This window comes from Typopeltis vanoorti, chromosome 2 (assembly GCF_054136105.1).
Source record: "Typopeltis vanoorti isolate ZY-2024b chromosome 2, IOZ_Tvanoo_1.0, whole genome shotgun sequence".
Classification (NCBI taxonomy): domain Eukaryota; kingdom Metazoa; phylum Arthropoda; class Arachnida; order Uropygi; family Thelyphonidae; genus Typopeltis; species Typopeltis vanoorti.
Window position 1 is genome coordinate 18,251,668 of NC_143550.1, and position 24,805 is coordinate 18,276,472.

At 35.5% G+C, this 24,805-nt stretch overlaps 1 protein-coding gene across 4 annotated transcripts in view; it reads left to right on the forward strand.

The window, feature by feature from the left end:
• The window catches only part of LOC150108853 (uncharacterized), a 383,408-nt gene that overhangs the window by 350,859 nt on the left and 7,744 nt on the right, over positions 1 to 24,805 (forward strand). For all 4 annotated transcript variants that reach the window (XM_090403785.1, XM_090403777.1, XM_090403770.1 and 1 more), the window contains one exon: positions 12,527 to 12,621. In XM_090403785.1, the coding sequence (XP_090259911.1) occupies positions 12,527 to 12,621 (95 nt within the window). The remainder of the gene's footprint in view (positions 1 to 12,526; positions 12,622 to 24,805) is intronic.

Below are 24,805 nucleotides of genomic sequence, written 5' to 3' on the forward strand. Positions count from 1 at the left end.
AGAGAAACTTTAGCACTGATTGTGTATTTATTGATCCTTACAGGCAGAATAAATTGCAGAAGAGAGGGGGAAAAAATCGGCATAGGACTACGGTAGTTAGTGACTTATATATCAGTTCTAAAGCCGGTACAAGATCTAGAGGGAATCTGCAATTTTTGTATACCAATGCTAGAAGCATTAGAAATAAGAGAGAAGAATTTTTGGCATTAGTCAGTGAAATCTCACCAAAAGTTGTAGGCATTAGTGAAACTTGGCTGTCAGCAGAAGATGTGGTCACTGGAATTGAATGTGATGGGTACAGTATTTTCAGGGAGGATAGAGAAGATAGAACAGGAGGAGGAGTACTGTTGATGATAGCTGATGTGTTGCAGCCAAAGAAAGTAGTATATCATGATGATAGACATGTGAATGAGAGTTCATTTGAGGCAGTCTGGTGCGAAATAGTGACCAACGCAACCAAATATACAGTTGGATGCTGCTATAGGCCAGGGAGTACTGGGGGAGATATTGAATTCATGCATCAGCAACTTAGTGCAATGAGTGAAGGCTTAGTGATTATTATGGGGGATTTTAATTATGGTGATATCAATTGGAAGGAGGAAATATCACGTAGCAAAAAGGAAATGGAGTTCATACATCTGCTACGAGATAATTACTTGAAACAGCACGTAACTGAAGGGACACGTGGTGTGAGAGTGTTGGACCTGGTTATTGGTTCAGAGGTTATGTGCATAAGTAAGGTGACCTCGTTACCTCCAGTTGGTGAAAGCGATCATGTGGTATTGACTTGGGAGGTTGCAAAATCTGTGGATTTTTCTATTAAGAAGGGGTATGTACGAAACTACAGGTTAGGCAATTATAACAAGCTTCGGAGTGAGCTTGCAGCCATCCCATGGCAGAACATATTGCAAGGGAAAGATGTTAGCAGTGCTTGGGATAAAATCAGTGGGTATCTGAGGAAAGCAATATCAGATTGTGTCCCCATGGTCAGGAGGTCAAACAAGGCAGGCATTAGATGGATGAGCAGTAGTATCAAGCTTGAACTACAAAAAAAGAAAATGTTATGGAGAATTTACAAGGAGAAGGGCGATCAGGACACCCATGAGCAGTACAAGACTCAAGCTAGGAAGGTTACCAGCATAGTAAGAAAAGCTAAATCAGATTATGAGAAGACCTTAGCCAAAGAGATCAAGGGTAATCCCAAAGAGTTCTTCCGCTATGTGGCAAGTAAGAGGAAGAATGACTTCGGAAGGATAACCTTAGTGGGTGCTGATGGTATTGAGGTGACAAAATCAGATGTAATAGTCGAGTTACTGAGTGATCACTTCTCAAAAGTCTATCACCCAAGTGAGGATATCTCTATACCTATAGCAATACCTAATGTGAGAATTGAAGCTAAAGAATCAGAGGTATTAAATATATTGCGAAACTTAAATGCAAACACTGCGGTAGGCTTAGATGGAATATCAGCTCGGGTGTTGCGTGAATGTGCAAATGAATTGTCAACCCCTCTTACCTGGATATTTAATTTAAGTTTGAACTCTGGTATGGTCCCTAGGGAGTGGAAGTTAGGCAAAGTGGTTCCTTTGCATAAGGGTGGCTCTAAAACTGCAGTATTGAATTACAGACCAATCACCATCTCAGGAGTAGTGGTAAAAGTATTGGAAAAGTTGGTTAAAGACAAAATTCAAGAATGGGTGGATCAGGATATGATACTCTATAGAGGCCAACATGGTTTTGTTAAAGGTAGATCCTGCCTTAGCAATCTATTAACTATCCATAATAGAATAACATCAGAGTTGGACAAAGGAACTGGCTACACAGTGGTACTTCTGGATTTTGCTAAGGCTTTTGACAGGATACCCCATAGAACACTGTTACGCAAATTGGAGCAGATGGGAATGGATATTAAATTGGTGATATGGATAGGAGAATGGCTCAGGGAGAGATACCATAAGGTGGTGTATGGAGGAGCCGAGTCCAGAATGAGGCAGGTGACCAGTGGTGTGCCTCAGGGCTCTGTGCTTGGGCCAATGTTGTTTAATTTGTATATAAATGATATAGGAAACGGCTTAAAGGGAGATATTCAGTTGTTTGCTGATGATGCAAAGTTGTGTAGTGCAATAAAAAATCAAGCTGATGTTGAAAGTTTGCAGGAGGATTTAAATAAGCTGGTAAAATGGGCAAAAGAAAATGGATGTCAGTTCAATGTGGAAAAGTGTAAAGTCTTGCATTTTGGGATTAAAAGATTACCAGCTGTGTACTACATAGATGGAAAGGTACTCCAAGAGATTGATGAGGCTAGGGACTTAGGGGTATTGGTAGATAAGGAGATGAAGTTCAGAGGACACATTGCTAAGGTGTCCAAGATTGCACATAGGATTACTTGGTTGTTGAGGAACACACTGACATCCAGAGATAAAGAGGTTATTATTCCCCTTTATAAAGCATTGATACTTCCACATTTGGATTACTGTGCTCAGGTCTGGTCACCTAGATTCCTTGGAGATGAGGAGGCTGTGGAGAGGGTTCAGAGAAGAGTGACCAAGTTGGTGAGTGATATAAAAAATGCTCCCTACATTGATAGATTGAGAGCTTGTGGATTGCAGAGATTGGCTGATAGGCGAAGAAGAGGGGATATGATAGAAACATTCAAATTACTAAAAGGTTTTTATAGGATTGATGCAGGGGAAAATGTTTCAGCTGTGTGATAGTGATGGAAGAACAAGAGGTCATCTCTGGAAATTAAAGAAGAGTGTGGTTAACAAAGGTGTCAGAACAAGGTTTTTTGCCTGGAGGGTGGTGAATGAGTGGAATTCATTGCCTGACTTTGTTGTGAGCTCTTCATCTGTAAATGAATTCAAGAAGAGATATGACAGATATTGTTTTGCTAGTTTGGGTCTCCCGCGATGAGTCTACTGACTCCATGGAGATACCCGTAATAATAATAATAATGTCTACGAAGAGAGGTTTTGAATATTAGGAGGTCAAGAACACATTTGATTATTGAAGAGAATTGTATGCAAAACACGAGTTGCATTTGAACAAGGAATTATACAATGCATGCAGTTAGAGAACTTGCTGTTCTGTAAATGTGTTGATTCAGGGAAACCAGAGTTACTAGGGGCAGAAAGTACCTACCAGACAAATGCATCATGTATGGACTGTAATATGAAATGATGAGAAGTTGCAGCATGTCAGTAGAGGGAAACAGCAGTAGAATAAGTATAATAAGGCCATCTCTGGAAGGTGTATAATGATAAATGAGCAGAGTGGTGAAGAACAGGTGTTTGCGTGAAGAGTAGTTAATGAGGGGAATAAATTGACTGAGTGTGATTAGTACAGTGAATGAATTTAACATGATTCAATGAACATGGTGTGCAACAGTGAAGAACTTCCACAGTAAGTTTTTGACTCACTCCACAAAGAGCTACTGATGATAAAGATAATATCATGGAATACAGACTAATGAGAAAAAAGTAGCACATCAACATGTAACTGATGATACCAAGAAAAGAACTAAAATAGGTCATATTCTTCTAAAAGGTAATAATGACCAGGAAAAGGAAGGAGCAGCTATGGCTGTTCCATAAGCAAGCATGTTCAGATGGCATTTATCACTAAACATGAAAGAACCTCCATTGCTCAGTCAGTATAGATGAAGCCCTTTGGTTGGAAAGACCTGAGTTCAATTCCCATCCATGACATGCCGAATCTTTATCTGGTCTCTTTCAGCTAAAGGTGAGTTAGCCAGTCTCATACAGAGGTAGAGGGTTTTTTCACCTCGGGTTTTTTGTCCCTCAGAACAGGCAAACTGGCCCATGAACACACATGATCTACAGTCATAAAATACATACTTAATCCCTCACTAGGAGGCCTCAACCAGTCCTGAGGGGTGGTGGAGGAATGGGGGAACCCCATATGAATAAATGAATAAACATGAAGATAATCTGCTAAAATGGCAGAAATATCAAGTAAAGAATGATGTTGACAAATATCAAAATAGGAAACTGAACAATGAGACTGACTTCTACCTCACAGAAATGTTGTAATAGAGTTCACGGTATGATATGAACACAGATGGATAAGATAATAACTATTTATTAACTTAGAAGCTAATAAATAGTTATTTTCTTATCCATCTGTGTTCATATCATACCGTGAAATCTATTACAACATGTCTGACGAACACATAAGCCTATCCACACGTACCTCACAGAAAGTTCTAAGGAATAAGTGGAGGAATTTCTTAATTCATTACAGAAGGCTGTTGACAATAAAGAGAAGGGAAAACTTACTTTGACAATCTAAACAGCAGAGTAGAAAATTATTACCAGACATGTTTTGCAAAAATTTGAAGAGGAAAATTAATAATATTAGGTACTGGCTAGATTTTCAGGATATGGAATTATCATTATTGACATGTTTCAGCAAAAAAAGATGTACATAAATTCACATAGAGAGAAGATACAAGGAATAAGCCTCATTGACTGTACTGTTGTTGAAAGTGATAATATCTTGCTCCTCCGTCATGCAAGAACATACAGGGGATCTCAAGGAAAGGATCACCATTTAGTTATGAGCAGGATTAAAATGAAAAGAAAAATAACTAAGAAACTTTTAAAAAAATCAAAGTTGATTGGCTTTCAGAAGTGAACTGTAGACTCAGATATACAAATGCAGGATTTCTGGAGAAAAAATGGAGTTTGAAAACAAGATCCAAATCTTGGAGACTCGGCAGCCATACCTGAAGAAAACATTGAACCAGGGAGACATGTGGTGAGATTTGTAAAGATAAAAAAAAATTCCAAACTTCATAGTAGAATCAAGAAGTCAAAGAGCCAGTTCTTAAAAAGAAGAAAGCATATCAAACCTTCTTAGCAAGCAAGGCAGCATTCCTGAGAGAAGACAGAGAAAAATGTATGAAAACTGAGTTATGTGTAAAAGCACCTAAACAAGGGAAGGTCAGGTCAGGAAGACTTCAGTAAATAGGTAAATATCAGATTTGACCTAATAGGCCTGTATGCTATTAAACAGCTTAGAAATTGTGGAAAGTATATTGCAAAAAGAATAGGTGATGATAAAGGTGACATGAAAACTGAAGATAAAATATTCTGGATGTGTGGGTAATTACTTTCAGTGATTGGTAAATGAAAGAAGTGACAGAATGAGTTTAAAAAAAATGTAAAAGGAATGCAATCAGGAGTACATATCGAGACTTGAAAGAAAGTCATTAAAAACCTGAAACGTGAAAAATCAGCTAGTATAGATGATATTCAATTTGAAATGCTCAAATGTGGAGGCATAAAAGTTTTAAATTTTGCATAATTCGGAAGGGTCAGATTCCAGGTAATTAGAGAAAAGCTTTCTGAGCACTCACTATAAAAATGGAAATAAAACTGAGAATTACAGCAATCTCGCAAATGTGAGTGTACTGGGTAAGAGTTATGCAAGCATAACTCTTACCCAGTACACTCACTTGAAAAGAAGCAAAGAAAAATGTAGAAGGGAAACTTGAAAATAACAAGCTGGGTTTAAACCAAATGGAGGTTATCAGGATCAAATGTTCACTTTAAGACAGATATTTGTATAAAAGAAAGTTGAGAAAGTGTGGAAATATAACAGGTGCCAAGAGCAAATGTATTCAAAATTCTAAATTTATATAGTGTAAATAGAACATTATATTGAGTAATGTTGTAAGTCAGCAGCTAGAATTGAAGGAGGTACAGGAAGATGCATTGATGTTAAATGAGGTGTGAGACAAGGGTATACATCATCCCCAAGGTTATTCATCATCTATATAGATTACATTATGAAGGAAAGTGGTGTTAAACCTGATATCAAAATTGGAGATGTTAATCTCAGCTCTTTACTTTATGCAAATGATGTTATATTCCTAAATAAATCCAGTACAATTTTGCAGAATTTCTTAACTAAATTGAATAACTTTTCTAACAAATTAGGCATCAAAACAAACAATAAAAGACAGACTGAAAAATAGGTAGCTGTATTGAAAACATAATCTGATCCTGAATGGAAAAACCTATAGAACAAGTAAAACATTTCAGCTATTTAGGTACAATTTTTAGTGAAGATGGCAAATTAAGTATAGAAATAGACAACAAATAAGCAAAGCTGATATGATCAGGTCTCAACTGAATAAATTTATATGGAATAAGAGAAAAATTATTCAGATCATTGAAATAGTTGTATAAAAGACAGTATTCAAACCTATTTTAATTTATGGATCCGTAAGTTTGAGTTACAAGGATGATATCTCAGTTATGACTGAGATTTCTTGCTCCTTCCCATTGATGAGAGTGATAAATGGTCTTGACTTTAGCATTAATCAGGCATGTGGTGAGCTGCATTGGTCGGTAAGGAATTTATGTGGAATTAGTAGGCAAGTAATATGGTAAAATTGGAAAAATAATATGGACTGAAAGACTTGACAAAAGAGATTAATAATGCATGTGAGTTACTTAAGAATCATTTGTCAGTAGCAGTAGAAAGTTGTATACTTTGAGTGACAAAAATAAGTGGATGTTTAGTGAAATGGAACATTAGGAAAATCATATTGAAATTGCAATAGAAGAAGAGGTTATGAAAAGGTATAAAGAGAGTGTAGTTGTATCACAAAAGCAAATGGAGGGCATTTACCTTATTATGATGAGGACTTTCCTGGAAGAGGGCGAGTACTCATACTTAAATGTCTGGATATCCTTGATTTCATTTACCTAAGATGCACTCACCCAGCTTCCAGGGATGACCCTAAATTATTTTGCCACTAGCCATAAGATGCAAAATCTGACCTTGTCTGTGCTGATTCCCTTCCTAACTTATATGCTTCTATCGTATCATCTCTTCCTCAAATTTTGAAGACCACTATCTCTCAGTTTGTTCTTAAACGTATAATTTCAGAGGCTAGTTATGTTAGTTTGCTTTCCACTGGATCTTTTCAACTCTCTTCCTGTCTCCTTGGAACCCACATGACTGTCACAGCATATGGTAATCTAGATATGGTCTTACCCAAGCCTTATAAATTGTTTTCTGATGAGAAGATGTAACTACCATATATGATCCCTATAGCTGTCAACAGATCCCAAGTCTCTAGCTTCATTGACTCACTTGCAATAAATTCCTGTTAACTTTCTGCATGCATTGTCCTCTGTCCAGAATATGTAACCTTGCACTTGGCAAATTAAGTATAGAAATGAAGTGAGATGTATATAACCAATCCATTCAAATCAATTGGCAAGGAATTTCTATATCAGTTATGTTCCTTGTCACTCTCCCTAACATCCCATTATCAAATAATTGGATATCACACTCAAGACCCTCCTCAGTACCATTGATATACAAGTTAAACAATTTCATGTCATAAGTGTATTTGCAAACTCATCCCTTTCAGTTTGTATAACAACCTCCATTATGGAATCCTGTTAAATGGCTGGTCAAAATCCAGAAGTATATACACTCTATTATAGAGCAGGAGCAGATTGGCAATCTCAATGAGTCTATGGAGTCCATAGACTCATTGAGGGAGGGCATTTGTTCTACAACTCCGTCTCCACCACTCAATCCACCAACTACAACTTAATAACATAATAATACTATTATTATGGACCTCCACATATGTTAATTATTGTCTTTTTTTTTTTTTTTGGTTTATGATTAGGGGTATGAAGATGTTTTTACAGTCATCCACAAAATAAGTGCTTCCTGGTCATCTGAACTATAATCTGGCATCAGTTTTATATCAGTTGTTGCCAACTTACTATTAACTGGAAGACTAACTTTTGTATTAGATAAATAACTAGACCCTCAAGGAAGCCTGTAACCCCTAGAGGGCGTGTCCCTGAGTGGCAGATAGGGGAAAGCCTCCCAGAAATGGGCGGTAGAAGGGGGAATGAAATACCTCCTGCAGACCAACAGGTGAAGCATATTAGGGCTAATTTCCTGATGTGTGGATTCAAAAATGATTACGAAAGGGAACAGAACAAATGAATCTAGAGTTTGCCCTGATCCTTCCACCTTGAGAGTGAACATGACATTGTCTGACGAAAGCCTTCCTGGAAACCATTTGACCAGGAAAAGAGCAAGCCCTCTAAATCCCAAACCTGGAAAACTTTAATTGTTTCTAGTTATGCTGTACACACACTCTCTTAAAATGTGGAAAATTCTTTGCAGAAGAATTTTCTACTATGCAGAAGAGCTGAACTGAATAAAATCGATGCAATTTGTGTCTACAAACACCACTGGAAAACTGACATGGAATGAAATGAAACTGCATCAACAGACAAAAAATGAACTTTCATTGATTCTTCAGTGAAAGAAAAAAGCAGAAGAACATGGCAACAATGGTGCAGGAATAATCATCAAATTCCTGCCATGTACCCTCAAGGGGTGTACAGGATATGATAGTACTACATGAAAAAAATTACATCATTACTAACTTCCTATCTACAATTTTCCTCCAAATCAGTCTGTTACTTGTCAAGACTAAAACCTTATCAGATCTTATATTTCTATCGTCTAAGGCACTTTGTACCATATCAATCCACCTATATCTTGGTCTTCCTCTGGGTCGTTTTGCTGCCAACCTGGCAGAGAACTTGTTTTGCTAATCTTTCTTCGCCCATTCTGTTTAAGTGACTATACCACCTGAGATTAGCTCTGCTAATGCATTCCTGGATGTTGACAATGTCAAGTTATTTCCTAATATCCTCGTTTTTAATATGATATTGCCATTGATGTCATTTGTTCATGCCTATAATCTTTCTCAGGACTCTCATATCTGCGGTCTCTAGTCTTTGGTCAAGTGTTTTACTTCTGCCCCAGCTCTCAGATCCATAAGTTAAAACTGGTTTGAACACTGTCTTGTATACAGCTAATTTAGTGTTCCGACTAATTTCTCTCTTATTCCATATGAATTTATTCAATTGACTTCCTACCATACCAGCTTTGCTGATTCTGTTGTCTATTTCTATATTTAATTTACCATCTAAAGTAAAAATCGTGCCAAAGTAGCTGAAATGTTTCACTTGTTCCACAGGTTCTCCATTCACAACACAGTTGACATTTTCAATGATTCTGCCTATTTTCATCATTTTTATCTTTTTATTGCTGACCTTCATACCATATCTATTACAACAGCTATTCAATTTAGTCAGAGAATCTTGCAGACTTGTAGCAGATTTATTTAGAAGTATAACATCATCTGCATAAAGCAAAGAGCTGACATTAACATCTCCAATTTTGATATCATGTTTAATACCACTTTCCTTCATAATGTGGTCCATATAGATAATGAATAACAGAGGGGATAATGTACATCCTTGTCTCACACCAGATTTAACATTAAACCACCTTCCTGTACTTCCTTCAATTCTAACTGCTGACTTACAACTCAAATAAAGACTAAGTATTGCTTGATATAATATCCCATTGACACCATATAACTGTATCGTATTGAATAGCTCCAAATCGACAAAACTTAAATACAGATCAGGAATCTTAGTCAGTAAAAAATTATATAATAAAATCACTGCAATAGAGAAAATTTCAAACAGAATATTATCCATAATATTGGACTCAAACCCCAAGGCAACTATTACCTCAGCATAAAAGAAGTTGCCAAAGAAAATAAAAAAAAATCAAAATTTTATGAAGAACTTGCCACTTACCTTTGAAACCTCCCAATGCATAACTGCCACATAATTGGGGAAGATTTTAACTCACAAATTGGAACAGGCTTAACAGGATCTACCAGAAATATAGGACAATATGCATATCATCACACAACAAATCACAATGGACATCTGCTTTCAGAACTTTGCAATGACCACAACTATACCATTCTTCACACCAAATTTCCTCACCATGCAAACAGAAAATAGACGAGAGCACCCAAATGGAACTCGATCACATACTTATAAATGGTAAATGGGTTACATTAATACAGAACTGTAGAGCCTACAACACCCTCTTTCTTAACTCGGATCACAGAATCATTAGTGCTCACATCAAGCTTCAGCTAACAGATACCAACTCAAAGAAAACAGCAAGATATTAAAATGGAATGTTTTTAGAAGATCCCTCAACACAAAACAAATATAAAGAAGCCATTTGCAAACAACTAAAAAACCTAGTGGTTATGAGTAATATAATAAAAATCAATAATTTAATCAAAGAAGTGCAGCAGAAGCACTGGATAAATATATCCCAAAACCAGCAGAAAACTGGGTGTCACAGAATTCCATAAAACTGATTAATCACAGAAATATCCTCAAGCAAAGAATGAGACAACTCAACTGTGAACAGATAAAGCAAAACTTCGAGATAATAAATAACCAAGTATATAAGTCCCTAAAAAGAGACAAAAAAATCCCACATACAAAACATATGTCAAACTTTGGAGGATTATCATAGAAACCATAAGACCAAAGGAGCTTTTCACATTGTGAAACATCTTAGTAACAAAGAAAGGAAACCCAAAAAATTAAGAATGAAAGATAAAGATGGTAAAACTATAGAAGACAAAGATAAAGAATTATCAGAATGGAAACACTACTTTAAAAGTTTACTTAACATTAAAAACATTTCACAAACTCCAGTTCCCAAAATCAAAATAATTGAAGAAATGCCTATAAACTGTAACAACGTCATGCTTGACAAACTCGAAACAGCACTCAGCAAGCAAAAAACAGGTAATGCCGCAGTGACTGAGAATCACGTCGAAGCCATACTCCATGGTAGTGAGCAATTACAGAATATTTTCCTCAATATATGCAATAATGCTCTCAGGACAGAGGAAATACCTCCCCATTGGAAAGAAGGTATAATCATACCGATACCAAAAAAAAAAAGGAAACCTAAATACACCGGAAAACTACTGTGGAATAACTTTACTACCTATAGCTCTGAAACTTTACAATAAAATGATTCTTAATTGTATATAACTTTATATTTCCCCACTGTTAAGGAAAAATCAAGCAGGATAACAGAAGTACATTAGAACATTCATAAGAAGATTATTGGAAGGTTCTGAAGACAAAAATATTCCTCTTATCCTCAATTTCATAGACTTCACAAAGGCCTAAGATTCCATTAGTAGAATTAACATGTTTAGCACATTCTTTATCATTATGGTATTCCCAACAAAATCGTTGAAGCAGTTGCAGCACTTAGCACAACCGTGTTCTTGTCAATGGGGAATTGACAGAAAAATTTTCTATAACAACAGGAGTTCTATAAAAAGACACCTTGGCCCACCCCCCTTCCTCTTTATAATATTCCTAGACTACATTTTCAGGATGGTTGAGAATGAATTCAGTGCAACATTAACAACCAATGATAAACAACTGTCTCAGCAACCTCAGCTATGCAGATGATATAGTATTAATAGATTCATCTTTACCCAAGGCGCAACAACACTTTGATAAACCATGCCAAGCTGCAAAAATATTTGGATCACAGTTAACTCAAATAAAGCTAAAATACTCACAAATATGGTACAAGGTTCCATCATTACAGAACATAACCAACCTTTAGAAAAAGTAGAAGACTTCCAACACTTAAGCTCAAATATAAATAATACTGTAAATGACATAATATTAAGAAAATATAAAGCTCTCAATCAACACAGGAATCTAAGAAACATATGGAAATTGCCTCTCATTACCTTAGAAACAAAAATTAGGCGTTACAAAGCAACCTCTCAGGCTGTCTTATTATATGGTGGAGGAGCATGGAACGTTTTCACCCAAAAAAAAGCAATAAAAACCATTAATAGCTTTAATACAACCTACTTAAGACAAATCTATTATTTGATTACTGATGGAAGGATTATTTGTAATTTTAGAATTATTACAAACCAAAAATCCTTGATTGAAACCCAATGCAGACTTTAACTTGATTGGCTTGGACATCATCTAAGACATCCTCCTTCTCCTCCTAATACACCCCCCCTCAAATGGACAGAGATGGAGAGGAAAACCAACTAAACAATTCTGGCAGTATATTAACCACATTATCAGCACAGATACACTCTCTCTGTCCAAGAGAAATAACTCAACTGGCTTGAAATAGAGAAGCCTGGAAAGCTACATATAATAATTAACTTTTTCTTATTCCTATTTATTTAGTTTGGTTCCCTATTTACAAATTGTAAATTCTAAATAAACCATGATAATAAATTTTTTATAAATATAGGCAGTTTATCATATGGTATCTGTTTTTAAGATTTTGTGTATTAAGTTAATAAATTGTCAGTATATTAACTCTTATTACACCAAAACAAGTTCTTTGAAGCACTAACTTCGTATCTTCCGCAATACATTCCTCACTCTCGTCTTCCTTTCCACATCAAAAAAAAAAGCTAGTGAGCTTAAGATGGAAAGCTTCCTCAGTATCATCCTCTGTGACAGGTTGATTAGACTATAATATAATGATCATCCTTAAAACATTTTTATAATAAAAATCGATATTATAATCTTTAGAGTTAATGAATGTGCTTAAAACTTAGGTATCGGCGTTATCCAGATCATCACGAGTATCTTGGAGAAGTATATCGTCACAAAGGAGATATTCAGGATATGGATCTCTCACCTTATGATGAATGTATCCTTTATAGTGGTTATTTATTAAAATGGCAATATATTAAGGAAAAAAAAATATTTTTGACATGTAGTTATTTTTATAAATTTTAGATTCTGTGAACAGTTCGTAACATTATGAATTGTTGGATTCACAAAACACAAAGACACCCTAACTGCTACTTGTTGTTTGTCTATTATCCCTTGTCCTTTCCTTTAATTTGTTGGTTTGGAAGAGAAGTGAAAGAAAATGAGAGTATGAAAGTGTATACGTCTAAAATCAGGTTGTTCAGTCTTAATTCAAATGGGCCAAAGAAATTTTATAAAATTTGAAAGATTTTGTTGAACAAAAAAAGCAAGAAAATTTAAAATTAGTTGTAAAAGTATAATGAATAAATATCTTATCTAATTTTTAATATAATATTATTTAATAGCATATCTTCCCATCTGTGAAGAAAACAATAAAAAAAAAATAAAAAAAAAAAGGTAGGCTCTCATTGCATTGAAGATACTAGTGGAAACATCCTAATGGAGAAAGATGAAATAAGGGATAGATGGGTAGAGTATTCAAAGGAACTCTACAATCATGATAGAATAGCTAAGCCAATGCAAGAAGATTTGGAGGGCCTACTGTTCTTACCTAGGAAGTAACAAATGCCATTAGGAAACTGAAACCAGGAAAAGCTCCAGAAATGAATGGAATTATGGCAAAATATCTAATGGCTTTAGATGATAAGGCTGTAAGATCACTGACTGACATATGTAACAAAATATACGAAACTGGACACCTGCCAAAAGATTTTAAGCACTCAATGTTCCTACCAATACCTAAAAAATCGAAGACAATCAAATGTGAAGAATACAGAACAATCAATTAGATAGCAAAAGTTATTGTAGGCATAGGTTTCTGTGGTTTAGCAGTTCATAAGAAAGATTCTGGTAATTGGACCACATGTTTATTAAGATAAATAACAATAAAAAAACAAACCTGACAAGTTTCGTAAGTCGTTTGACTTGCATCTTCAGGGATCAAAGGTAACTAAAAAAGTCAGCAAAAGTTATGTTATATATCATCCTAGAAAGAAATAAACATCAATTCAAAATGGAAATTAATGAAACACAATCTGGTTTCCAGGAAAATAAAGAAACTAGAGAAGGGCTCTTCAACATTAGAACTATTATAGAAAGATATCTGGAGAAGCAGAAAGAAGTCTACTTATGTTTTATTGACTACACAAAAGCCTTTGACAGTATACAACATGAACAACTAATCAAATGCATCAGAAATTTAGGAGTAGATGGTAAAGATACCAGATTACTGATAAATCTATATTGAGAGCAAACTGCCTCAATAAAAATATCAGGAGAAATCTCGGAGGAATTCCCAGTAAAGAAGGTTGTCAGACAAGGCTGTTTCTTTCTCCTATATTGTTTAACATCTATACTGAAAATATCTTCCAGCAATTAGAAGAATTTAATGAAGTCAGCATAGGAGGCAGGAATATAAACAACTTAAGATTATGCAGATGATACAGTACTGCTAGCTGAAAATAAAAAAGATCTTCAAAACCTACTAGAAGAGATGCTGAAGCTAAGTGAAAAATATGGACTTAATTTCAACTTCAAAAAAACCAAAACCATGCTGGTAACAAGAGAAAAATGGAAAATACCCGATATAAATTATTTGGGTCAACTAATTACAGAGAATGGAAAATGTGATAAGGAAATATTAAGAATAGAAATTGCTAGTTCAACCTTAATTAGCATGAAGAACATTCTGACCTCAAGGGAAATTCACAAAAAAACAAGAATTAGGTGTCCAAATGCTAAGTATGGTCAACACTGCTATATGGAGCAGAAACCTGGACAATATCAAAATATTGTGAAAATAAACTAAAAGCCTTTGAGATGTGGATCCTCAGAAGAATTCTTAGAGTCCCATGGACTGCCAAAAAAGTAATTTAGAAATATTAGAGATGATTGGAGAAGATAGGAATCTGTTGAAAACCATTAAGAAAAGGAAAACCACCTACCTTGGTCACATACTTTAGGCATGAATCACTACAAAAAACACTTCTAGAAGGAATGATACAAGGAAAAAGAAGAAGAGGAAGACAAAGAACAGATTGGATGGGATTGGGCCTTTTTGTCCTATGAAGAATGCAAAAGAGAAGCACAAAACCGTACATGGTGGAAGCTAGTGGTAGTCAACTTCCTGGAAGGAGATAACATCTGACAAGACAAGATATCTTCCCAATACTGAATTATGTTAAATTATGGGTCCCATCAAAATGAACCCAGTTGGGCCCTTCATGTGCTACAGCTTGAGACTATGCAAACAAGGAGATACCATGATTTGATTCATATGATGATCAATAGTGTGCTTGATGAATAGGTAACAAAACTGTGTTTTCTGGTAGATAAAATTTCAGATGTATTTGTTGAGAGTGAAAGAAATGGTAGTTTTGACAGGTAAAAATAATTTAAAGGTGATAAGTATTGAAATGTAAGATGTGAAAAAGAGAGTTGAAATCATGCACCTATTGCTGTAGTATGATAGGTATGTGCCATGATTAGCAAATGAGTCATTTGCAGTTAGGAAGTGGAATGTTGTTTTGGTATATAAATGTCTGAAGTGATTTGAATGAACAAATGGATTCAGACAGTTACATACGAAATAATATTTCTCTTCTGTACATTGACTCATTTGCCAATCCTAGCTGTTCTCAACTCTCTCTCCCGTATCATCCCACAGCAACAGTATGCATGTCTAATCCCATAATTATTAAAGAGCAAAATGACACATCCAGAAAAACATGTTAGTCAAAAAGAGTAAATTTGAAGAATCAAAGAAATGAGAATGTTCATGTGGAAACATGAGAACTTGAATTCAAACATAGAAGTGAGTGAGAAAAGGGAAATGATCAACAATATCATTGGAATATATTGGATAAATGCTTCCTTCCATGTGATGGGATAGAACCCAGCTGAGTACAGAAGATTAAAGAGATGATAGTGGACAGGTTTTAGCTCTGGAGCACATTTGAGTACAATAGGAGAGATGCTATCGGGGCCCCAAAGACTTTGTAGTGTTTGGGTTGTGTAATAATCTTCTTATGTCTTTTTGCTGAAAGACCACAGGAAGCATACAGTGCTCAGTTGCTGGCATGGAATGAGGTTATTTGCCTTCAACTGTGCAGGAACTAGAGTAAAAGATTGATGCAAGGTGGTCAGCTTTATCTTTGGGTACATAAAGAAAGGCTTGGGTGTTGTTCATTATTTGTAATAATGCTTAACAGTATAACCAACACCAAGATGAAAAAAATACATTTATTAAACTCACTAAGCGAGTTTAATAAATGTATTTTTTCATCTTTGGGTGCTTTAACAGTGGTGCCATCTGGATGAGAGAGGTGGAAGCACAGGAGAGCAGAAGAATCTATTTGATGGCTTCTTCTGTTCTCCTGAAGCCATCTGATGGCTTTTTCATGGAAGCAGAAGGAATAGTTTCCATTTGTACATGTGGCGAGTTTTCTGTTATTGGTCTTTATGAAGTTGAATTTGAATTTGCTGATAGTTGTTTTATATTTATCGCATGCATCTGCACAGGCTGAGTATGAAGCTGGTGGTTCTTGGTGCAAGCCATGTGTGGCATGCTGAGTTTTTTTCCTTCAACTGCTTTCATACATCTTCTGTTGAAACAGAACTTGGAAAATGGACTGGAATTTTGGTGGAATGAGGGATGAAGGCCTTCATGCCAGTGTGAATGATTTCTGTGACTCACTTAGTACAGGTGTCGGGGTCAGAATAGCAGAGGCAATAGTCATGCCATGGAAAGGAAGAGTAGTAGTACTGGAGGTCATCCCACTTCTATACCTCTATAGCAGCATTTCTCAACCTTTCTAAGCCCAAGGACCAGTAAAATGCCTAAAACAATTCTATGGACCACTAAATTACAGAGGCATAGCAGGGGGTGGGGAGCGATATGCCCAGGGTGGCACTTTTTTGGCATTTAAGAAATCCTGTCTATAGAATAGCAACTTAGTGATGAAATAGACTTCGACAATGTCATTGACGATTTTGCTAATGGAAAAGCAAGAAAAATAACATTTTAGAATGTTGGAATTAAAGTTTTACTCCAAAAATAAATAGTGTTTTTAATTTATTTCCCTATACGTCGTTTTGACTTTTTGTAATTTTTTTAAAAACCTATGTAGGAATTACCAACATTTCGGAAAAACTGTGCCATTTATAACATAATAAATCTAAAAGCATGTTTTGAACATATGGAAACATAATTAATTAAATTGGAAGTAAATGATTAAAAGTGTATAATCATTGAACATAGTTTTAATTTTTATTAAACAAATAAATAATATGATATAATTATGTTACTACTTACTTTTAATGAGATGGTTGAGCTTCTCAGCCCTTGCAGAGTTGCTGGATATCTGGCACAATATTGGTCAACTTCAGTCGAAGATTGGCACACACACGCACTAAGACGATTTCTGTATTTTGTTTTTATTTGAAGGAGTGATGAAAATCCTTTCTCACAAAGATAGGTTGTAGAAAACTGCATGACGATTTTCAATGCTTCTTCAGATAATTCAGGAAATTCACTTCTCACTGAAGACGAGATCCAAAATCAAGCTAAACCAAGATCACTGAATTGCATTTTAAGTCCACTGTCACTTGAAAGTTCAATTAACTGTTCTTTTTTCAATAACGAAAGGTCGTTCTCGTGACTGCAAGCCTGAAATGGATCGCTAACCCACAGAAATTTCTTATAAAAGTTATTTGGAAAATATGTTTCAAAATTCCGTTTCAGATTTTTGAGGTGGTCATAAACCCTTTCCAGAAACTCAGAATCAACAAAAATATCATTTTCCACTAAAAAGGATTCCAATGTTGGAAAAGATGCAAATTGTCTGTCTTTTACATAATTAATCCATAAAACCAATTTTTTCTCGAATGCCTTTATTTTGTCATAAGCATCAAGAACAGTTAAAGAATTCCCCTGAAGGGAGAGATTTAGGATAGTTCATTTAATTTCGAAAAAATGTCTGAAAGATGGGATATTGTTGATAACCATGCTTCATCAACAAGGAGTGATGCAAAATCAGAATTATGTTCATTTACAACTAATAAAACTTCATGCCTTAATTGAAATAACCTTGTTAGTACTTTGCCCCTGGAAAGCCAGCAAATTTCAGAATAAAGCAAAAGTTGTATATATTCATTGCCCATTTCATCGCAGAGTACTGAAAATAACCTGTTATTTAACAGTCAAGCTTTAATAAAATTAACTAGCTTTACAGCGTTGTATAGCACAGTTTTAAATTCTCGTGGTATTCCTTTGGAGGCTAACACTTCCCTATTTATGAAACAATGTACCCAATTCATATCAGGAGCTACTTCCTTGACCATAGAAACAACCCCACTATGCCTGCCTGCCTGTAAGGGCGCGAGCTCCATCCGAACAGAAGCCCATACATTATTATTCCCACTGGATCTCTTTGTGTATTATGTAATTATTCAAAGTGTGAAATATTTCTTCTCCAGTTGTTTGGGAATGCAAAGTTCTACAAAACAGAATATCATCATGAATGTTGTTATCATGCACATATCTTACATAGCATATTAACTGCACATCATTTGTAACATCAGTAGTCTCGTCTATTTGTAATGCATAATAAGGGCTCTTCTTAACTCTTTTGATTAACTGAGATTCTACGTCACCTACAATATCATTAATTCTGTGACTGACAGTATAATTTGAAAGAGGAATCAAATCAACATCTTTTAGTAACTTGTTGCCAAACATAGTTTTTACCACATCTTTTATATCTGGAAGTAACAAATTTTCCCCAATAAAATGAGGTGTTTTTTTTTCCCGCTATGTGAAAACTTAAGAGATAGGATGCTTCCAGTGCCTTCCTATTAATGAAACCCATGGCCGAAACTATATCTTTCCCATGATGTAACGTCCCTAAGTGTCGCTGAAAAAATTCAATTGGCTTATTTTTCACATCACAATGTTTAGTTTCTAAATGTCGTCGGAGTTTCGCAGGTTTCATGCACTTGTTCAACAACACTTCATAACACAAAACACATTGATGTTTCTGTTCGCTTTCATCTCCACACCAAGTAATCCTGAATTCCAAATATGAACTGTTATATTTCCTACTGTACTTTTTCTTTGAACTGCTTGTTTCTTCTACTTTAATAGTATCGGATTTACTCGCCGTTACAACACGTATATCACAATTAGGTATAATAAATTTAGTTTAATCCTTTATCCAAGTGTCAGCAAGTTTGTGCTGACACTTGGATAAAGGGATAAAGGCACAAACTTTGACACTTTATCCAAGTGTCAAAGTTTGTGCCTGAAAGTATCTTCAGGACTGGGGTAAGGTGAGTGTTGTATCTCCTTACCCAGTCCTGAAGATACTTTCAGGCGCAAACTTTGTTTGCTCACACTTGGATAAAGGATTAAACTAAATTTATTATACTCTAACCAAGTGAAAAATAAACTTTCAACATCTTTCTCTAAATCCAGAGTAATTTATTAAAAAAGGGTGGCACACCATTTGGCAACTCCTATAGGTAGAGATGACCTGCAAATGCTTCTGCCTGGTATCTCAGCTTGGGCCTGGCTCCCACTGAAGAGACCTCAATAAAGGTCGAAACTAGTCTGGGTAGTGGCCCTTCCCTTAATGCATAACATTAGACATATCCGCAAGGAGATGTGTTTTGCATTATAGGAGATACTGGGACAGGAGTGTTGGTAGCTTGTACACCTTTGCAACGAGTTGCCCTGGTGTTGTATCACCTTACCCCAGTCCTGAAGATACTTTCAGGCACAAACTTTGTTTGCTCACACTTGGATAAAGGATTAAATTAAATTTATTATACTCTAACCAAGTGAAAAATAAACTTTCAACTTCAATATCACAATTAGGGTTAGCATCACCTGTTTCATTGGCTCTTCTTTTCAAAGTCCTAGTTCTAAGCCACTTTTCCATTATTAAAAAACGTTTCCGAAAAATATATAAATACTATGGTTAACTCACGACACACTTTGTTCAAGTATCACTTAGCACTTCTAACAACAAGCAATTGGTTGAAATGTGGATAACACATGTTCACTTAAAATCTGACAAAACAGCAAGGGAAGGTGGAAGCAATAAAACTATATTGTTGTTCACTTCACCCCTCTTTTATTATTCGTCATTCTGCCACTACAAATCTAGCGGCAGAATGACGAATGCCTTTAAGCATTCTGATGCTATTTGTTGGTTTTTTAAGTCTCCATTTGATTTCAATAATTTTTAATTACTTATGCAATTTGAATTTGTTTTGTTTGGATAATTAAAAATATATATTTATTTAATTAATTTAAGTCTTCCCGTGGACAACAGGTTGAGAAACACTGCTCTGTAGTACCAAAGGACATGAGGTTGGTATAGTCAGAAAAGGGAACGTTCTGGTGGGAACTCTGCTGAGAAGAGAGGTAACCTATACAGTGTATCTGGAAGGAGAATTAGTTAAAAAGATGCACTGTAGAGGTTACCTCTCTTGGGAAAGCAGAAGAAATTATTAGGAATCCTGGTAGGCAGGGTTCCAGAAATACAACTTAAATCACTTACCAGCTGCAAAAATTGTTACTTGCTCATGGCATCAGTCTGCTTTATATAAATATTATTATAGGTGATGTTTAAAAAATCTAACTGTTATGAAGAGAGATAATAAAATTCACAAAAACAAAGTAGATAGCATTTGCTGTGGATCCAGGCTCACTTCTGACACAGTTTTATTTGTTTTTTAAGATAATTTATTTTTTAAAAACGATTTTAAAAAGCCTTTTTGGAAAATGTTTAAGTATTTAATTATACTAAGCTGTGAAAATAAGCTTTGGACAATACTATTATTATAGTTGTAAACTTAAGGGTGAAAGTTGTTACAGTATTTATCAAATTATGTCAATTTTAATTTTTGTGTTTATGTTTATAATTACTAATTTCTTTAGTTAATGAAATTATATTGCCAGAAAAGTACAATTATTTTTTTTTAAAAAATAATAGTTTCGTACAAACAATATTGGCCATATTGTTTGTATGTGTAAGGTTAATACTGAACTGAATGAATGCATTGATTTTATTCTAAATTTATTTATTGGAAATGATTTCATTAAATTTATATATACACATGGAAGACCACAAGACCTATAGCACATTAGTGTCATATGTGGGCAAATCGATTCATATGAAATACTCATTTTGCTATGTAAGATTTACCCTTTTCAAATAAAGTGCCATTACTATAACATGTAATGATATAAATCATTTTTCTCGCTTCATGACTGAAACAAAAATCTAAAGTATGATGCATAGTGGAGCATGCGTGGAATGGGAAGAACATTTTATAGTACTGTTTTGGAGAAATTAGGATGATTTTTTTTTTAACTCAATAGCAGATATTGATGAAGTATTTCATATAGTTTTTTAATGATTTTGTCTTTCATATAGAAATAAAAATAGTGCTTTGAACCATAAAGGAAGATAAAAGTACAGAAGAAAGATAAAATGTTATGACATTTAGAGAAAACTGGCAACTGAAATTGCAAGTGCTTTTGTGATTCTTTAAAAGGGAATGTTATTGTGTTTGAATTAAGGATTTCAGATACAGAAGTTTTATTTCTATAGAGAGAGAGAGAGAGAGAGAGAGAGAGAGTTGAAAATAAAGCTTGACAGGGAATGGGAAGTTTTATAATGGGGGAGGTGTAAATTAGGCAAAAAAAAATTCCACTTCTCTCTGATAATTTGCCTGTGGTGAGTGAATTTCTGGAGTCCTGGATGGGTGTGTGATTTGTGTTAGATCATTGTTTGCAGCAAAAACTTCTGCATCACATCCAACTTGATCGGTAGTGTTGGAGAATGGAAGCCAGTTGGAGTTGTGGGCATTCAGGTCCCCCTAGGAAGATGACTTTGCTGTCTAGATAGCTAGATTGAAAATGGTCAAGCTTCATGGAGAGGAAGGTGAAGAGGTTCGAGTGGTTTTCATAGTTAAATGCATCAGATGAATGTTATTTGTTACCAAGTCCGGCAAAAGCAAACCTTGAGTTGGAGGAGATCTAAAGCATATGATTCTAAATTTGACATTCTCTGGCAGGCAATGTCAAATTGCACAAAGGCACAAGTACTACCCTTGTGGCAAAACGAATCAGGAAGAGTATAATTTGGGCATTAAAGGTGAATGGTTAATGTAGTACAGTTTGAGTTTCAGTTAAGAGAAACAAGTTTGGTTTGGAAGTTTCTAAGTGAAGATGAATATCATTTATGCCACAGTAAAATTGATGTAACAATGGTTTTTGTAGGGATTCCAGTATGTTTGGAATATTGTGCTTAGTTTGATTTGTTTGGATGAATAGGTTGTTGAGGAAGATTTATTTTGATCATAGTGTTGCCATTATTGTTTGTCTATTTCAATTTTTTTATTGTTAAGGTAAGTATAGGTGAGATGGCCTTGAAGTGTTATTGATTATATTGGAAAACTATGGAAGTATAGTAGTGAAAGTGGAAAGAGCAAGGTCATGAAAGCAGTGCAAGAGGAGTAATCACATGTGCATGATTTGTGGGACTTACATTGACCATTATTATGTGTAGACAAAAGAAATAAGATATTTATTAAGTTACCAATTTCACTAGATTTAAAACCAACATCTTCATACAAAAAAAATTGTCACAACATATTAACAATTACCATTGGAAATAACACAGATTTTATAGGTAAAACTTTCTGCCTGTTACATTTGAATTTGTTGAGAATTTTACAGCTGTCATATTGGAGTTGTCTATAAAATGAAGGTGACTGTATAAAATTGAGCAATATATTAGCAACTTAATAAATATGTTGCTAATACTGGTAACATGTGGTGGTGTTTAATACAGTAATCCTCGATTAATGCGCCCCCGATTAATGTGTCATTTTTTTTCTATACCCCAATCTGATTAGTGTGCCTATATACAGCTTAAAAATAAATTACTTCAATATAAAGAGCCAATAGGCTTTATTTCGGCGATATAAACATTATTTAAATTAAGGAGATATTAAATCCTACATTGTTTTAAAACCGAATAAGAAACTCAAAGACTGGTTATAAGACTGCTGTTGTAAATTACTGACCAATTAGCATATCAGGAATCATTGTCAAGGTCTTAGAGAAATTAGTCAAGAAAAGAATACAGGATTGGATAGATGAAAATGGGATATTGTATGGGGGACAACATGGTTTTGTGAAGGGTAGATCATGCCTCAGTAACTTGCTCACGTTTTATAACACAGTGACGGCTGAACTGAATAGGGGTAATGGGTTTACAGTGATACTACTGGACCTTGCCAAGGCCTTTGATAGGATACCACATGGAACCCTAATCAGTAAACTGGAGCAGGTGGGGATAGATATAGGGTTGGTGAGATGGATAGGAGGGTGGTTGAAGGAGAGATACCAGAGAGTGGTTTATTCAGGAGTGGAGTCTAAAAGACGTCTTGTTACTAGTGGAGTGCCACAGGGCTCTGTTCTTGGACCACTGCTTTTCAATTTGTTCATCAATGATATTTGAAAGGATTTGAGAGGAAGTGTTCACTTGTTTGCTGATGATGCAAAGTTGGGCAGAGCAATTGTGAGTGCACAGGATGTCAAAATTTTACAGGATGATTTGGATAGTTTGGAGGACTGGGCTCGGAAAAATGGATGTCAATTTAATGTGGCAAAGTATAAGGTTATGCACTTTGGGGTGAAAAGAATAGCAGCAGTATATTGCATTGGTGGAACCATACTCCAGGAGATTGATGAGGCCAGGGATTTGGGAGTGTTGGTGGATAGGGAGTTGAAGTTTAGGGCACATTGCAAAAGTGACTAAAGCAGCTCACCAAATCACTTGGCTTCTGAAAAATACTTTAACATGCAGAGACAAACAAGTTGTTGTTCCTCTGTATCGAGCCTTGATAAGACCCCATCTGGACTTCTGTGCCCAGTTATGGGCACCAGGGTTTCTTCATGATGGGGAGGAAATGGAGAGGGTCCAGAGAACGAGTGACCAAGATGATAGCAGGTCTGTGGAATGAACCTTATGAGAATAGGTTGAGGATTTGTGGGTTACAGAAATTGGACGATAGGTGAAGGAGGGGTGATATGATTGAGACATTCAAATTACTGAAGGGTTTTTATAAGATTGATCGAGAAGATATTTTTGAAAATATGACTGGTGGTGGGAGGACTAGGGGCCATTCATGGAAGCTGGGCAAGAGCATGGTTGACAAGGGTGTTAGAGCTAGGTTTTTTACTTGGAGAGTGGTGAATGAGTGGAATAAGCTTCCAGAGTCTGTTGTGGGTGCTACGACTGTGAATGAGTTCAAGGCACTCATTCACTCATGATAGATACTGTGTGAATGTTGAATAGTTGTTCTTGACATGATGTTAGGGCCTCCCTCAATGAGTCTGTCGACTCCTTGGAGTTTCCCGGAACAACAATAATAATAATTGGAATCAGAAGTTTCATGCCGAATATAGTAAACCATAAAAGTATCGACAATTACTAGCGTGAGCTAATGCAAATAGTCCTAGTACGTAGTACAATCTCGGGCAACTCGCAGCAAAGGTGGTAAGGTTCTGATCGCTATTCTTGGTATTTTCCATAATGTAAAAACACATTTCCTAGGAAATGTATGCTGTTATTACATTATGGTGGGAGGTCACTACCCAGACCGGTTTCAGCCTTTTTTGAGGCTTCATCAGTGAGTAGCTAGACGAAATAGATACCAAAGGGTATAGCGAAAAGAACTTATATACTCTGCTATACGAGTTGTCAAAAAGGTGCAACCGTTAAGTTACTTAAATACAAAGAGCCGATAGGCTTCATTTTGGCGATATAAACATTATTTAAATTAAGGGGATATTACATCCCACATTGTTTTAAAATCGAATAAGAAACTCAAAGATTGGAATCGGAGAGTTTCATGCCGAATATAGTAAACTATAAAAGTATTGGCGACTACTAGCGTGAGCTAATGCAAGTGGTCCTAGTACATAGTACAATCTCGGGCAACTCGCAGTAAAAGGTTAAACGTTAATGGGAGTTGTCAAAAAGGTGCAACCATTAAGTTACTTTAATATAAAGAGCCAATAGGCTTCATTTCGGTGATAT